The sequence below is a fragment of the Erithacus rubecula genome, assembly GCF_903797595.1.
Source record: "Erithacus rubecula genome assembly, chromosome: 1".
Taxonomy (NCBI): Eukaryota; Metazoa; Chordata; class Aves; order Passeriformes; family Muscicapidae; genus Erithacus; species Erithacus rubecula.
This window is the reverse complement of record NC_136658.1, coordinates 99,065,203-99,083,172: the sequence shown is the minus strand read 5'-3', so window position 1 is coordinate 99,083,172 and position 17,970 is coordinate 99,065,203. Positions and strand designations below refer to the sequence as shown.

Genomic DNA, 17,970 nt, shown 5'->3' with positions numbered 1-17,970 from the left:
GCTTGCTCTGAGAACTGCTCTTTGGGGACAGATCATTCATTTCAGAAAATAGGCTGCAGGAATTTCCTCTTCTTTGATGGTCCAATTCCACTGTTAAGTGGCCAAATAATTTTTACAAAAGCCTTTGTTTATGTAAAGAATAGATGTTCAGACTACATTTTCCATAATTCAGGTCTGACATTTATACTAAGTATTCCGTTACTTGAAGCTGTGTCATGGTAAACAGCAAAAAATAGGGCTGGCTGAACATCCTCAGATGTAGGCTAGGACAAAGCCATAGGTGTAAAAGGAGAAATGCATTCTCATCATACTTTCTCCTGTTTCAGGGTACCACATTATTTGTCCTGTTCTGGTTGTTGCTTCTCTCCTTCACACCCCAAAACATGTGGACTTGCAATAAAGAAACTTTGAGGCAGTGACACAAGAAGAAGTTAGCCTGTGTCTTGCTAAAGCCACTGGCAGCATGAACGAGCCAATGCAGACAAACCTCTTGAGCTGGGCTGTACCAACCTTCTGCAGAGAGCAAGGAAGACTTGGTAACTACCTGGTCCTTTCTTTGCTCCAGGAATAGTGCAACTACATGCTGTCCCTTCCCTTGGGCAGATGGCGATTTGGATGGTAATCTTGCAGCGAGTCCCTCCTGCTCAGCTTGTTCATGCTGTAACTGGAAAGTGTTTTCCATGTGCCTGTGCTGCGCTGACTCCCAAATGTGTGAAAGAAGGACTGTACTGAGATCAGATTTAATCTCAAAACTTAAAAATAGCACAGGGGAGACAAACCTGGAATAGCTCCCTCCGTCTACCGTGTACTGTGCTTAGCACTTCCTTTCACCCTGCAGCCCAGCCCATCCCTCCCATGTGGTGTCACCCTCGCCATAACATATGTTAGTTACTGGACTGGTGCCAATGCTTTGCAGTGAAGTAGCACATAGTTTTTGCATATAACCCTTCTGATAAAATTCTGCATGGTTTCTTTGCTGTGACTCAGTTATTTGAATCCTTCTTGTATGAGAAAAATGAAAGAGTGCATGTGATAAAATACCAAAATATCTAAATCTTGTGAAATTCTGCAGGTACCCTGATTAAAAATACTTCAGACTTGGTGCTGTTGTTGTATGTGAGACAAAATGGCAGGTAAAAATCTGTATTACTGGTAGGTTATATAAGGTCAGCTGTCATCGGAACACCAGGCACAAAGAATCAACATATTAAAAAACTACTATTAGCTCTTTCCATACCCCTTTTAATCTTAATTTTACTCTTGGCCTTATTCATGTCATGGACTGTGAGTTCATGCAAGGTGACAAACTGGGACGTTAAAAATGCACCATTTCTCTGCTGTTACATATACACAAGTTTCATGAACTTTACAACAGTGATAGCCAAAAAAGCATTAGAAAAAAAATCTCTAAAGTTACTCTTGTTTTTTGTATTTTTCAGAATAAAGTTATGTCAGGTAGTTCTGCAAATCAACAACACCCTTTGCATTTTCACTGCACTGAGAGGAAACTTTGAGTTTGCTTTTATTTCCCTCATATGTGATTTTTTTTAAGCCTGTCAGGATACAACGACAGAGAGAAGAGAAGCAATCTTATATTCTGGAAAGATGATTGCCACAACAGTTTATAAAGTTCCTCTTTTTTAGCTCAGTACTTGAATGCTTAAAGAAAATGGGTTGTAACTGCCCCTAAGGTCACTGAAAGGCACTTCATGTTCACAGGGGCATTTATTAAACTGAAGATTCATCTCTCACACTGTACGTGAGAAAGGTGAAATAATTATGCAAAGAAGTGAGGAAGAAGGAATTACTGATCATTTATTAGTTCACATGCTACACATAACATTTGTCCTAATTCCCAAGAGAGCTTTTAATCTTGCTCAAACAAGGGAAAAGTACATGACCTTGCCTTGTGGGTCAGCGTGCAGGGGGTCTGAAGATCTGATGGACTCTGAAAACTACCTGTGGCATATCTTGACACAGAAAATGGAATGAGCACAGCACAGGTACTGAGTTGCCTCCTGTTCAGCTGATGCCTTTGATGTTGTGAGACAGTTTTTAGTGCTGATGCAGCAAAACAACTTCAGAATGTGCAAAACCATAGCAACTGCTGCAGGAGGATGTATCTGGAAACAAAATATCCTCATCTCTCTAATTTGACCACATTTCTTCCCTTCCTTGACAACAGCAGCAGTACCTCTAAAAGCTTTTTGTTAGGATAGCATTGGTTTGGAGTTTCAGAAGAGACTCCAGCCCAGCCATGTGGGAGGGAGGGCACACATGCTGAAACCAGATGTGATTTTCCCTGGGATCAGGGAGTGCCAGCCACTGTCTGGTGATTTTTTATTGGATTAAAAGGTCTATGGGGCAGAAACCACTGTTGCCCAGTGTCAGGTTCTCCCCAGTACTATTGGCAGAAGAATATGGGATAGTAATGTCTATTTCTGGGCCCTCAGTGCCAGGACATGGCCTATGCAGAGGCTATCCATCTGTCTGTCAGGTCTCACCATATTAAATTGAATAAAATCATATACATTTCTTGCTTATTAACATATCCAAAATATATACAGTCATGCCTCATTTTTATTTTTTGAAGTAGAAAATATGTAAAACAACTTCAAATATATAGAACAACCGCTTGGGCAGGAAAAGTTAATTTCAAGTGTTTATAAGAAAATCAGTTGTAATGAATATATGATCCGAAATTGTCAAATTAATTTTTACTTTTATTGCACAGGCAGAGTACTACAGGATTTTGGAAATAAAGGAATACCACAAGGATTCAAATGGAGAGACCCACCCTTTCTGCTGCAAAAGAAAGATGCAAAGGAGAAATCTTCAGTCAGAGAGAGCCAGAAGTGGCACAAAGGGTCAGCCTTAATGGTGAGTGGGTGCTGGCAGAGTTACCTTAATGCACAGCCTCCCTCAAATTCCTGGAACTGTTAACTGCAAGGAAAATAGTCGTGCACCAAAAGGGAGGCAGTTTTTAAGTGGTGTAATTTCTGTGATTTTTTTCCTGCACACTGGCTTGCCCTTATGCTGCAGACAGAACTGCTGCTGAAGCAGTCAAGGCAATGACATCGCTCTGCACTGTCAGAAAGCCAAAGGAAACCCGCTCATGATTTCTCCACCTGTTCCACGGAGTCCCGCATAGCAACGCCAGGACACAGGAGCCTCTCTGGGCTCGCAGGGACCGGCAGTTCCTGCCCAAATCACAATTACTCTTTCTGAAACAGGCCCTAGCTTAACAGACGAGCTGGCTTATTGTGCCCAAAACTGGGGGAAACCTGCCCAAAGCCACGCTCGCAGCCCCTCGTAGGAAAAGCTGCTGGCTAAATCGTTAAAATTCCGCCGCCTCCGCCGCGCCGCGGGCGCCCCTCGCCCCCTCCGCCGGGGATGGCCGCGGCTGAGGAGACACCTGGGTTTCCCTGGCAACAGGTGCGGCGGCGGCCGGGGAGCCGGGGGAGCCGGGAGAGCCCGGGGCTTCCCCGCTCGGCTCCGCGCCGCCGCCGCCCCGGGAGCTCCGAGCCGGGCCGTGCCGTGCCGTGCCGTGCCGTGCCGTGCCGTGCCGTGCCGTGCCGTGCCGTGCCGTGCCGTGCCGTGCCGTGCCGGGCGCTCTGCCCCGCGGGGAGCCCGGGCAGGAGCAGCCGGGCCGGGCGAGCAGCGGCCCCGCCCGCAGCCAAAGGTAAGGGGGTGCTGCCCGTGCGGGGTCGGGGCGATGCAGGGGCCCGGGACAGCTCTGGGTCAGGCACCGGGGCTCGGCCGGGCCGGGCATGGCGCACCGCCCCAGCACAGAGCTGAGCCCTGTTTCCCCGCGGCCGGGGCTCGCAGGCTTCCCCCTCAGTGCCCTCCGCCGCCCTGCTTTGCCCGCCCGGCCATCTCCCTTCGCAGCTCTGCCGCCGCTCGGCTTCGCCGACGGCCTCCTCGTGCTGGGCGGGTTTTCCCGTCCCCGCTCCCAGCCCGTCCCAGGCACCGCCCCTGGGAGCCCTCGGGCTGCATCCTGGGCCTGGGCCCTCAGGGGTGCCGTGTGCCCTTCCCAGCGCTTCAACCGGCCGGGGCGTGCCCGCTCCCCGTTTATTTTTTCCCGTTTGCACTGTCCTTGGCTCGGGCTGGCGGCTGGCCGGCCCCGCCGCTCCGCGGGGTGGCTGCGGGCGGTGCGCCGGGCCCGTCGGGGCGGGTGCTGCCGCTCGGCTCCCTGCGCCGGGCACAGAGCACGGGCCGGGCCCGGCTTTGCTTTCTGCGCTCGGCCGTGGCTCGGGCAGAGCTGGCTCGGCGGGGGCGGTGAGCTCATGTCTGTCCGCCCCCGGAGGCCGCCGGGCCAAGGCGCTGCTCCCTCGGCGGTGGCGGGCCCCTGGCAGAGGGGCATCCCCGATTTTCGCTGCTGGGTGAGGTCACACAGCCTTGGGCAGGACTGTAAAAGCCTTGCCACATTGTGGCCAAGTAACTCCTTTCCTACTGCTTTGTTTTCTTTCCTTGAAACTCAAACCCAAGGCACAGCGAAGGGCGAAAGAGTACAGTGCATATCCTGGTACATATTTTTAAAAAAAAGCCCAAACAAGAGCTTTACAAATGCAAAAAACCATTAAAATATTCTTTAGGAAAAGTTCTTTAAAAAATTATCCCCACTTAACATTTGCCTATTAGTTTTGTAATAGTAATGCTTCAGTGGTACTTGCTGCTAAGGTTAGATGTCGTCTCCCCATAAAATTTATCAAGAAAATGGGGCTGAATGGTGATCTCAGGCACTGATACAATAACAGTATCACAAATGAAGGTACAAATTGATCTTGAATGTCGATTAACAGATGGTTTTATCCACAATATTTATTGCAAACAAGATTTCTGGATTCTTCTGTGTCCTTGTGTTTCCTTTGTGTTGTGTTTGCAGAGAAAGAAGCACAAGGCTCCTTTTACTTTACTAAAACCAAAAGTTGTTTATAGTTTTGTGGCCGGCGTGATATTTCCTGATAATGTAAAGAATTCAATTGAAAAAGGAAATAATGTGTTGCCTTGCATTGTTCCTCCAAATAACTTAGAGGGAGATAACTTGATAAAAACATTTCTATCACACCCTCTGGTTAGTTAAGTGCAGCCATTATGTTTCCAAAAATAGGCCCTGAGAGTGCCTGAAATTGCAACATGGAGGTCAGTTCTGCACACAACCTTTTTTGCAACAGCCATTCTGCCTTAAAATTGACATGGACTTCTCCTCTGTCTATTTCTGTAATTCACTTGTAGTTTTTCATTGTTGTATAAAATAGATGCATATATGAAATCAAAGACAGACAAGGTTGTTGTCAGAAAGTAGCCAACAATAGTTGCTCGATGCAATAAAAATAAAAAAAAACTTCCAGTGGTTTGAAATAAGGAAAATTATCTCTTTTAAAATTGCTTCTGGCAAAACTCCATGACTAACTTTCTTAAGAAATGTATCTACTAAGTAGTGAATAACAAAGCAATACCTCTATAAACTATCCACAGAATTGCTTCTTTGTCTTATTTTTCAATGACTTATAATGTTTTGGCTTTCCAGTGTTATTGATACTGAATCAGCTGGCTGACTGCGGGTCTGTCTTTACAAACAGAGTGGCCAAGAGTTGCACAAAGCCCAGGAGGAGCGTGCTGGGGTGGGGGCTGGGAGATCAGGCCAGTTCCAGATGGAGCAGGATGCTTTTCCTTGTGCTTAGCCTCGGGCATAGACATGGTTTACTCCTTCCCTCAGTCAAAAAAAGAACTTCAGAGGCTTAAGCATACACTGGGATGGCTGCTAATGAGACTGTTCTGTCTCTCTGTATATTTCAAAATCTACATGCCATATTTCAGTCTCTGGCCTTCTGGGCGTTTGTGTCTAATTAGGCTGGAGGGCCTCCAGTTTGAGATTACCTATGCTGCTTGGTGCCCAATTTCTTTATATGACTTTGGCAATGAAGCAGATTACTGTGGGTTTATGTGCAAGCAAATTAGGGGCAGATGTAAGCATTCTTATAAGCCCTGTTCCTGCTTTCTTAGCACGAACTGAATTCCATCATCATCTGGTTCTTTCTGCAAAAAATGTGCAATGTGCTGATTGTAGCATATTTATAACTGGGTGTATGTGCTCTGTAAGTTGTGAGACTTTTAAATACTTCATTTTCTCTTGCCTTCTTTTTATTTTTTTTTCTCCAAATGAAAAACAATACTGCTTCAAGAAAAGTTTCCCAGTTCCAGGTAGAAATAATGAAAAAGAGAAAAGGACTCTGGGCTGAGTAAAGCAATACATAGCACAAATAGCAACAAATGTTTTAAGTTTGTTTATGTTGTCATAACAGCCTAGAGTAGAATGGAGAAAACCTGAACTGGTGTTTAACAGTGTGAAGTAATATTGCATTGTTTAGGACTGCTATTTACTTGAGCTTTTAAAAAACCCCTCAAACAAAGTTCCTGTGCATTATAGGAGAAACATGCTAAAAATGCTGAGGCTGTCGCCTTGGCACCACTAAATAAATAAATGTTGTAAAGTTATAGAGTCATAGAATGATTTGGGTTGGAAGGGACCTTAAAGATCATCTCATTTCAACTCCCTGTCAAGCAAGGAACCTTCTTCTAGACCTGGTTGCTCAGAGTCCCATTGAACCTGGCCTTGAGCAGTTCCAGGGTTGGGTCATCCACAGGTTCTTTGAGCAACCTGTGCCAGTGCCTCACTGCTCTCACACTAAGGAATTTCTTCATAAGAACTGATCTAATGCTGCCCTCTTTGAACTTAAAAAAGTAGTTTATAGTCATTCTTGCTTGTCCTATCACTGCAAGCCCTTGTAAAAAATCCTTCTCCAGCTCTGTTGTAGCCCCTTAGGTACTGGAACCCCAACTCTTCTCAGCCTGTCTTCATAGAAATGCTCCAGGCCTCTTTGTGGCCTTTCTCTGGACTTGCTCCAACAGGTCCCTATTCTTCCTGTGCTCCAGGTGGGGTTACATGAGAGCAAAGTAGAGGGGCAGAATCCCCTCCCTCAACCTGCTGCCCATGCTTTTTTTATTGTAATTCTCCAGATTTTTGTCCTTTCTAAGTACTAGGTCCACTCTTAGGATGCTAGCACTGGTTTTGTTAAGCCAAAACCTGAAATGAGATCACAATTCCAATGAGCTAAATGACAAGATATACTGAACAATTGTCTCATCTTACATCTCAGGAGAACTGGGTACATATTCAAATGTAGTTGCCACCTTAAAAGGACCTTAAAATATCTAGAGATACATGTTAAAATGAAGTCTAAAACCCATCAGATTCTTCAAAAGTTACAGTTTTGGAATCAGAAATACTGTGTTTGAAAACAAAATCCTTGATGACCTCATTAGGAGGATTTAAAAATAACTGTCACCTGATACCCAAACTCTTGCTTAATATAAATCTTAGAAATTTTCCCTCAAGTTCCCCTGTGACAGTCTGCAGAAATGTTTTGGCACTGAGATGGTGAGAAACAGTTCACCATGAAAAGTAAGTGGCTTCTGTCTGTCAGGCTCCCAGATTTTTCTTTGTGATTGTGCAGTTTGATAGAGTCAATTTTTATTTCTTTGAAGGAAAAAGATTACAGAAGAAACACTGATACATAATCCTTGGATTTAAAACGTATTATCGAAGTAGTTCTGCATTTGAGAATGCTCTAAAAAAAATCAACACTTTGTGTTTGCAGGACTTGGAGCCCTGGTAAACTCATTGTTCCTAACTTTGCATATGTAATGAAAAAGAAAAGAGGATGCCTGAATGTCATATAATAACAGATGTTTTTGTCCTGCAGAAATACTGAACAGCCCCACTTTTGTGGGGAGCTTTTATAATAAATGAATTCCTTTCCTTTATGAAGGGTTGAAACAACTGGGACAGGCAATCACATCTGAAATGTCTCTGCTTTCATCTCTGGAATATGGAGGAGTAAGAAGTGAGAAGGCATTGCCTGGTGGCTGGAGCTGAATGCTTGGGAATGGATGTGGAGTCCGTTCTGTTGTGTTGAAGGTACCATGCCCTGCCCTCTGCCTCCCCAAGCCATGGGGAGGGACAGCTTTGCAATGCCTCTGGAGCCTGTTTCTGGACTTTGTGCTGGGAACCTCTATCTGTTCAGGAGTGCAATAGCACATTTCTATGTATTGTACAGTCATTAATTTTCATAGAGAGCAAAATAACTGATCAACAGTAGAATGTACCTTCAGAAGAAGCTGAACTACTTTTCATGGGAAAGCTGTCACTTTAAAACCCCTTTTTCATCCTGTAACATTCCAGAGATGAACAAAAATCTGCAAGGATTAACCTTGGAAAGGAAACATGTTTGGCCCTAATGGAGGAAATGCCAGTGATTTTGCTAGAGATTCAGCAATCTTAAAATGTCTCAGGAACTGCAAACCTAAGTCTAGTTGGTGATCACCAAAATAGTTTTCTAGTGAAGGGCTTCATAATTATTTTGTATATCAGATATGTGTTTCAAATGTAAAGGAGAGGCTAAATACCTTAATAAGTTAGGAAGGCAATAGCCTCATTTATCAAAGAGATAAGAGGAGCCCAGATGACAGAATTATCAATATTCTGCAGGGAAGGAAAGCATATGGTAGGATGAAGAAATGTACTGCTGTTGGTTAGGGGCTTTGTCTTTAGGTGTCAGAGCACTAACCTGAAAAAGCATTTGGGGATAAAATTTTGTTGAAGGCTCTGTCTGGACTTTATGTGATGGTGCAAATAAAATGTGAGTGGCATTTTGGGACTTTCTTTGTGTGTATGTATAAAACTGGAATAGGGCTCTGTGTCTGGGATCATTCTACTTTTTATTTTTTCAACAATTTCTGAAGTCACTGTAGCTGCAGTTTGGCTATCATGTTCTTCCTTTGATTGGAAACTGGCCAAGGGGATGGTTGGCAAGCCTGTTTTTTGGAAGTCTGGACATCTTGCTGCATTGGGCCCTCTGCAGTATTAATAAACCATGAATAAACTTCCTGGCATTTCTTTAACAACATTATGGTTAAAGAACAATCCGTTTAAGCCTTCAGAGAATAGCTCTTGCAGAAGAACAGAAAACAGTCCATTGATATGTAGCAAATTACTGTTTTCTTGCTAAAGTAAAAAGGCTTTTTTTTTTTTTTTTTTTTTTTTTTTTTTTATCTTTGCACAGCAGAAAGAATACTCCTGGGACATAGTATAAATAATAAATTACTATTAATAAATATAATCTTTCCACTGTAAAGTCTTATACACACTGGTTAAGAATCTCTTTTCCTCACTTGATCTGCATGTGATATTAATTGAATTTTGTATCCTGTTCTTGAATTTGTGTTTTGGGATCTTATCTTGAAAATGCCATTCAAGTTGCTATCTAGTTTGTATCTCAGCTGGCCAGAGCCAAATAAATGTCCTTGGATCCAACGGGAATGTCCTTAACTTTCCCTGGACAGGGGGCTGCAGGCAGAGTTGCTCTGTATCAGAGGGACGTTTTCAAGCCAGTTCTGAGGGAGCCTGTGCAGGGGTGCTGCAGGGTGAGCCAGGAGCCATCTGGTCTGTGCTGCTGCCCCTGGAGGAGCTGAGTGGTGTGACCTGCAAGGAGCCCCCATCTGTGCCACGAGCCTTTGACCAGCAGCTTCTCTCAGGTGATTTTTTCTGCAGCACAGAACAGAACTGGGGGATGCACATAAGGATTTGACTGAGAGGTTCTGTACTGAGTGTCATGGTAGCTGGAGTCAGCAGTACCACAGCTTCTCCTCTCCTACAGTGCTTCTCTATGTGGCAAGCAAATCACTAATGAATAGTTAATTAGGCATAAGTGATCATGATTTTATTCTGTTTTCCTGTAATAAATATATTCAGGTTCCTGTTCTTGCTGATTTATGAAAATGGCTAATTTCATAGTACTGAAAATAAGTTTCAAGAGAAATAAAAATGACAAAACATTTTTTTTTTCCTGTCTAGGAATGTTAGACTTGATGACCAAAAAGACAAAGGAAACCCTAAAAAAAAATTATTACTATGGAAATCCCCAAGTGAGAAGCTGGGAGTACGAAAGTTCTATAAAATAAAAGTTCAGTGGGAAAGTTTAGAAAATTGATAAAGGCACACAAAAATCTCAATGGTGAATGGAATAATGGATGAAATACTTTTTTCTTGTCTTTTTTTTTAAATTTTTTTTTAAAGAAGCCTAGTAAGAACAAAGGGAGTCTGAACAAAAGAGTAGGTTGTTGATTGAAAAGTGTCTATTAGAATTAGAAAGAAGTATTCATTGAATTACTTCTCTTCTTCAGGTGTCAGTAAAGGGTAAAGTACCAAGACACTATCTCAGCTGGTGGTGATGGGGAAGCACATAACAGCCTCCTCCACCTCTACTATGTGAGCTGCTGTTGTGTTTAGCTTCTTTAAACATCTGGACCTGACACTAATACCCAGGAGTTTTTGCAGCATTCACTGTAGAATTCTTTGGGTTATGAAGCTTGAATTTTTCAATATGCTTTGAAACATAGAAAAATTACAGTGAACTTGGAAATTTGTCACCAATGCTTTCAAAAGGAATCTTCTGGATAATTGGAAGCCTATCAATTTGGCTCTGGTCCTGGAAAAAATGAAAGAAATTCTTTAACTGGACTACATTTAAGCTTCCTATTATTCTTTAAGTCTAGTCACCCATGACTTTGGGAAAATAGATTTTTATCAACATGCCTTTTTATTCCTTTCTTTATTCTCTTTTTTGAGAGATAACAAATGCAGTTTGATCAATGCCATTGCGTTGAAGTAATATATAATATGCTTCTGTGAGGCATGATTTTTTGATCAAGTGACTAGACTGAAATGAAATCAATTTGATGCTTCTTAAATGGACTAAAAGCTGGCAGACAGGCTATGAAACATGGCTGTAAGTGGGGAATCCTCACTGAGTGTGTACCTTTCTGTTGGATCCTATAAGAACTGGTTATTAGCAGTGACTATTTAGCACTTTATTGATGACCTGGATGGTAACAATATAAATTCTCCACAGTAAGTGTAAGAAAGAGGAAAGCTATCTGATGCAAAGGGAATGTCAGTTTTAGTAAAGTGGGTGCAAGATGTGGTGTGCCATGAGTGAGATTTTGGTGAGCTGCTGTGGATCTTAGATGTGTAAGGACACATCTGAGTAAGGGTAGAGAAGTATTTTGCACATGTAGATTGCATTGCTATTTAGAGGGAGAAAAGGGGTTAGATAATGTCATAACAGTAAATGATTTGGAAAAATGGACCCCCAAGGTCACTATCTCCTTGATTCACCAAAGAGGCATGGTCCAGTTTCACTTGCTCTGTTTTTAGTACCTGTACTGGTTCATCATAGGGGAAAGAATTCTTTGGTGTAGCCAACACCAGCCTAATAAAATGCACTGTCTAGAAGGTGAAACTGAGCAAGCAAGGTTTGTCTTTGTAACAGTGAGGTAAATTCACCACTGGAATGTTAGTAATGGTAGAAACATTGCATAAAAATAAATTCCAGTTTAAAAGGACTGTGATTTTCGAAGACTTGTATTTTTCAGATGTGAACTCTTAGAAATTCCGGTTGTATAAAAAATATTACTTCAATCCCTGGTGGTTTTTTGGTGCAGTTTATGGCCATTTCCAAGTGGATAATGGTTTTCTATTTGTTTAGAGAATTTTGGAGCTTTATTCAGGCTTCTGAGTATTGATGAAACTTAATGTAGTCTCTTGCTCTACTCAGATATTATATCAAAGAATTGGTTTTACGTTAAAGTTTTTACTGGTAGGAATGAAAGCAGGGAAAGTCATGTGTATGCTTTAGAACTTAAGAGATGTCTGTACTCCCCTCTCCTCTTGCTCTCTTACTATGTTCCTTGAATCTTCCTAAAGTTTCCTGAACTTTCCTAAATAGGCAGGACAAATAGCCAGAACACAAGAGACCTTCTGTTCTCTGATGCAGCTGTTTGTGGCCTGTAAGCAGAGCAGATGAATGCAGTGCCCAACTCAGGCAAGGTTTCTGAACTGGCTAAATGCAGTAGAGGACAAAGATGAACTTTTAGTATTGGGCTAGATGAGATTCTGCACTGTGCTTGACAGAAGTTGAATGAAAATCTTGGTAGAGTTTTCCTGTGACTGTTTTTATGTTGCTTACATGTGAAAGAATTTTGTGTCTCTCTTCAGAGCTCTGATTGTTTAAGACTACATTGAAATTTCTTAATGTTGAAATATTTGGTGACAGAAAGAAAAACCAGTTTCAGAGTTACAACTTAGACATCATGATGAGCCCAAGGGATCTTAATGAAGTTCTGCTCCTGATTCTCAAGAACTAGAAGTCTGATCTTTAGAAAGTCCTTTGCATTTAAGTGCAGCCATGAGTATCTGTTCAGTTTTTGTTAATGATGTTCACTACTGACAGGGCTCTGAGAGTAATGCATGAAAATGGTTTGCATCTAGAACAGTTAGTGTTCACCTGCATGTTTTTCACCTTTTTTACTAAAGCAATGAAAAATGCTCCTCAGTTGAATCCAGGTATTTCATATACAATTAGTACAGTTAGTAAATGTACATGCCATTTCTCTCCTGCTTTTGCCCACTGGAGCAATTTATCCTTCCATCCTACTAAAATTGGAAATAATGAAGCTGGCTTGCTTTGCAGAGGACTCAGAAATTACATGCCCAGATCACCTAGAAACAGAGCCAGGGGTAGTATCAATGAGTCTCAAACTGCTCTTTTATCCATTGAACCATGCTGATGACACCACTAAATACAAAACTTGGTAAGTACCCAAGAGCAAATGCATTACCAAATTTCAGGTCTTTCTCCAGGAATATAGTGAGAATTTTTTAAGAACTGTGATGATAAGTTCTTTTTCAGATAGTTTTCTTTTTTTACTTTATAAAAATATAAAAAGAAAATGTGTCCCTCCATGTTTGTTCTCAAGAGCAAGTTTACATTTTTTTCCTGTGACCAAAAAAATACTTCCTTCCCCACCCTATCCCCATTCCAGTTACTGCATTAGAAGCCTACTTTGTGCTTATGTTAATTCCTATTTCAGTTTACCAGTGGTAGCAGCCTACAACATACACAGTCTACATTCTCCAGCAGCTGCAGCAACACTTACACATTGGAACTGTTTGTATAATTGGTAGAACTCTCTTTCTTCTCTGTGAAGTCATGCCTTAAAATGATCCTTTCTTTCCAATTTTTGCCACATACTCAATTTCTTATGAGAACTGATAATTTCCCATCAGGCTTAAAAAGAAGATCCAGTTGTTTTCTTTTGCTCCCCCCAATTTGTGCTGAACTGTGCCTTCTTGTTTTACAGCTGGATTGAAGGTGTCTCTGATAAAGAACTGTGTTGTTCAACTGGAGTTTAGTGTAATGTTCCCTTACTCTTGTGTCTTGGTCTATTAGTGTTACAGTCTACAACTTACTGTCCTTATCTCTGTCTGTCTTGTCTATCTAGGCAGAAGAATGAACTTGGCTGTGGCTATCTCATGTGTAGGCAGGACTATCAGTGTCCTTACTGAGAAGACAAGAGTGCTGCTGCTGTACATGTCTATATTCCAATAATCTGCTCACCAGCAGACATTGCAAACTTATCTGAGAGAACTTCTGTTCACCTGTCTGATACCTCTGTTCAGAACATTTTGATTATTAAATCATGTGTGTGAAAGATACTGACCAACCTTGGTGGAAAAGAAACATGTACCAATGTCATAGGCAGATATGCCAAGAGCAATACTGGTTAGGAGGTATCTGGTTGCAATCTAGCACCCAGCCTTAGGTAATAATTTTCTATTACCAGTAGATATTTATAGATGATTCCTAAACACAAGATCTGAAAGAATTAGCAAGATGTACGGTATGTGATTCTTTGCCCTTTCCACAAACATCAGGGTCACATCTAGAAAGAACTGCAATGAGGTCATAAAAATATGCTTCTTTTTTTCCAAGCTTTAAAGATCAGCACTGTTTGTCATGGAGCAAAATGGCATGGAAGTTGAACTTCTGTTCCCACAATTGTATTTAAGAAGTGCTCATGAATCTTGACAGACTTATGAGTGATTGTAAGCAGCTGCCTGAGAACAATAGGCTTGTGCATGCCATGGGGCATGGGTGGCCCCAGCACCGTCAGTGTATCTGTGCTGGACAAGCCTTGTGCGTCAGGTACAATGTACCAGAGCAGAGCCCCAGCAGCTGGGGCACACTGCAGCATGTTGGAGCTTCAGTCCCAGCTGCTCCTCAGCTGCTTGAGTGCTTTATTTGAAGAAATGTATCAAATAAAGTGCATTTTGTGTGCTTTTTTTTGAAGAGGCTGAGCTGTGTCTTCATTTGATGCAAATTCACATCTGATAACGTGTTGTCATAGCTTTAACCCCAACCCACTCTCTTAGTTTGGGGAGGCACATGTGGCTAGCTGGAGGCTGGTTTACAGAGAGGCAAATACAGATGGGTCCACGTGTGTTCATGTGTATGTTTATAGCTAAATGTTGTATTAACATGAATATAATTAACTAAGGAAAAGGTAATTCCTGGAGAAGTTGTCTAGGACTGAAGGTCTTCCATGGCCAAGGATAGAAAAGCTTACAAAGTCAAAGAATTACTAAGGATTTTCTTGTTGCCAAAACCTTATTTCTTAAAATATGAAGGGAAGATACAGAGGAAGAAGAACATTAAAAAAGTGCAGTGGTGAGGTTGTTGATGATGGTAATTGAGGATACACTGATAAAGGCAATAATGATATGATAAAGAACCTTTTCCATCTGTAACTAAAAATCTACTGCTGTTTTGTGATTCCATGTAAGTGAATCAAAATCAGTGAAACATTTTTCTTCTGTTTTCTTAAATGCAATTTCCTCTGGGTGGAAAATGTTTCCTAATGTCTCTTAAATTCTTTAAGTGGTGTTTCTGTGAGTATATGAAGATGTATTCTGCACAAAGGAATACTGTAGTCTGAAATCTGTTTTGCAATCATGTTCTCTGATAAATATAAGACATGAGAAGCTAAATAGTTACATTGAAAAGGCTTTACATTTGAAGGTTATTACAATATTAAATTATATATATATTATTTTAAGGAAATACTGTGTTAATCTGTAGATAATTGAGAAGATATTAGTTCAGTAAAAAACCAAACCAAAACAAAACAGAAATATATTACTTAGGGCTAAAAAACTGTTTATATGCAAAATCTTTCATATCCCACATATATTAAATGCAGTGTACTCTGTCTATAAAGATCTTCTGTGGCTTACTGTTTGATCTAAGCACCATGTAATAAAAAGTTCTGCTGAGATGAAATTCTGTGTAATTGAAAGCTCAAATGAAGAAGATGCCTAATAGGAGAGGAATAAAATACATAAGCTATAAATAAATGGACATGCTGAACTTAGTATAGGAGGTGCTTTTTATTTCTACAATATGGAATGCTAATTTCAAAGAAAAAACTACAAAAAATTGGAAAGGAATTACAACCACTGTCACACTTAAAAGGTCTGTGTGACAAGAGGCAGATGAAAGAAAAAATGAGATCACAAAAGTGGTATGCTTGCAAGAAAAAAATAAAGAGGCCTTTACCAGACTACAAGTAAAACCAAAATGTGTTGGAGAGTTACTGGCCTTTAGAAACGAGGTACTTCAAACAGTGAAGGGAATTCCATAGTTCAACAGCACTGCACAGATGGGAAAGGTTGTATCCTATTTATTGCATTTTAATGTCTGTATCAGTTGAGGTATTTAATTTTCAGAAAAAGAGATTCAATCTGATTATCTGGTAATTCAGAGATGCCATAATGATGTTTAATTTGCAAATATTCATGACCTAGAACATTTCACAGCTGATGGTGTGAGGAAGAGCCAAAGCCGTGGCTTCAGCCTCCTGCTGGGCAGGGAGGGTGTTGGTAGAAGCAGCTGCAAAGGTGTAAGACAAACCTGGAAGTTGGGCTCCTGCCTCATCAGCTTGGAATGAAATCGGTGTGTGGCTGAGATGGGATTGTCGTGGTCCGTGTTCTTCCAGGAGATACAGGCTGCCAGGATTTGACGAGTGGAATTGTTAAACTGTATCTGAGCAGTGCTACCCCAGACATAATACTTTGTATCCTCAGGTCTCCAGGGGGAACTACAAGACAACAGGATTAACCATCAGAGTGGATTTGCTCTGTAGACAGAAACTCGTTCCTACATGATTGGAATGGCTAATTGATGGAGGATCAGATCGTGCAGACTTCTGAAGCAGAGTAGTTTTTCACTTTTTCTCATTACAGCCTTTGTCATGAAAATGGATATACTTTATGCCATTTTTCTGGTCTCCTTACAGTCATTACTCTGAAAGTGTTATCACTTCTGTTTTTTTTAATTTTTACATTCCTGAGGCCCGATGTAATTATTTTCTCATAATATATTCTGTTTCTATGTCTTTATAAAAAAAGTAGCATGGGTGGAGTTTGGAAAGAAATTCTATTTTTTTTTCTCACACTCTACATTCGTTATTGTTTAAAGAAGTAATTAATTGTCATAGAATGTTATTTTCATTAGGAACTAGCTTAAATACCTGGTTAAACAGAAGAAAAAGTGGTGATCAGGACTTTCATGTCATAGACACTAAGAAGGAAAAGAGCTGTATTTCTCTAGTCTGACTTCCAGCATGAAAGACAGGGATTCTTGCATCTGACTATATTGCTAGAAGTGACCTAGCTTTGATCTGCCAGGGGCAAATGATGGAGGATCTAATACAAGCTTCTGCAGAGCAATTTTGGAGGGCTACTTATTCAGGTGAAAAGCAATGGAATTGAAAGTAACTGAAACAACTTTCTATTTGTGGCATGAATTGCCTGTCACAGGCATGCAACCTTGAAAATAAAAGTCTTAAAAATTAAAAGTCTTGAGAAAGAGGTAGTAGCTTCAAAGAAAAATTGATACACTGTTGTTGTTTGGCTTCTGCTGTACTGGACTTCTCATTTAATAAGCTCTCATTGTTCAAACCATATGCCTTATTTCTAGACTAGAACTATCTAGCTTTAATTTCTATACTCTGCTTATTTTACAATATTTTTGTCTTTTATATTATTCATTCAACATCAAGATAATGAGCAAGGATGTCTAATTTTGGTGCTTGTGTGGTTTATAGGAGGTGCAGATTTTGGTTCACTCAGGTCATTCGGCACCTTCGGTTCCTACCCCACTCAGGGTCAGAGGCATCAAAACCCACACAGAATTCTTAATTGTCTTAATTCTTGCTAAAGAATATTAATAGGATAAACTTGAACAACAAAATCAGCAACACTTCCTTCTCTTCTGTACCCCAGATACCTGATCTGAGCAAATGCCCTTGAAACAAAGTGAGACTGAGAAATACAGCAGTAGGTATGTATGGTATATTGGTATGTGTGCTCCTGGAACTTACTAGTATCCTGTTAATCAGATGTTGCTGAGTTATATAATGTCTATATATAACACATCTTCTATTTCTTTTTGAATAATATTTTCTGGACACCTATGGTGATGTTACTTTTTGATGTAAGTCAAAAAGCTAGTCGTGTAACAAACTGGCTTGTGCTTTCAATTTCATGCCCATTAAAAATGGCTTAAAATGGGCTGCCCTCTTTTGGGGATAATCAGACTTTGGTTCAGCGATTTCAAAAAGCAATCCCATGGAGAAATACCAATAAACTAGAGAATTCTGAGCAGAGCAAGCCACTGCAGTGCAGAACGTAATTCATAGAAAGCATCTGACAATAGCATTTTTGATGATTCATTCTCCTGACTCAGATGGGAGAAAGATCCAGGCATGGGAATAGTGTGCATTTGCAATAAAAGACTGAGAGATTGCAGAGCCACACTTGTTGTGATGACCCTGGAAATAATAGCAGCTTATTCTGGTGTCCATTCTGGGCCAGGCTGAGATGGGTCAGGGAGAGAGAGAGACAGAGCAGTCAGTAAATTTATGAATGCAATATAAATTATTGGAGGATGCAGGGAAAATGCGTAGCCAAGTATAGCTGATGACTTTTCTTATAAGTCTGTCTGGTAA

General features: G+C 41.0%; 1 protein-coding gene across 7 annotated transcripts in view; it reads left to right on the top strand.

Annotated features, from left to right (window-relative positions):
* The first annotated feature begins 2,599 nt into the window (after positions 1–2,599).
* The window catches only part of LOC306809084 (uncharacterized protein), a 233,254-nt gene continuing 217,883 nt past the window's right edge, over positions 2,600–17,970 (top strand). For 6 of the 7 annotated variants that reach the window (XR_013776161.1, XR_013776162.1, XR_013776163.1 and 3 more), the window contains exon 1: positions 2,600–3,682. Coding sequence is in view for 3 of the 7 variants with exons in the window: in XM_079320221.1 (XP_079176347.1) it covers positions 3,394–3,682 (289 nt within the window). In the remaining 4 variants the exon portion in view is untranslated. The remainder of the gene's footprint in view (positions 3,683–17,970) is intronic. The other variant, XM_079320220.1, reaches the window with a different exon arrangement.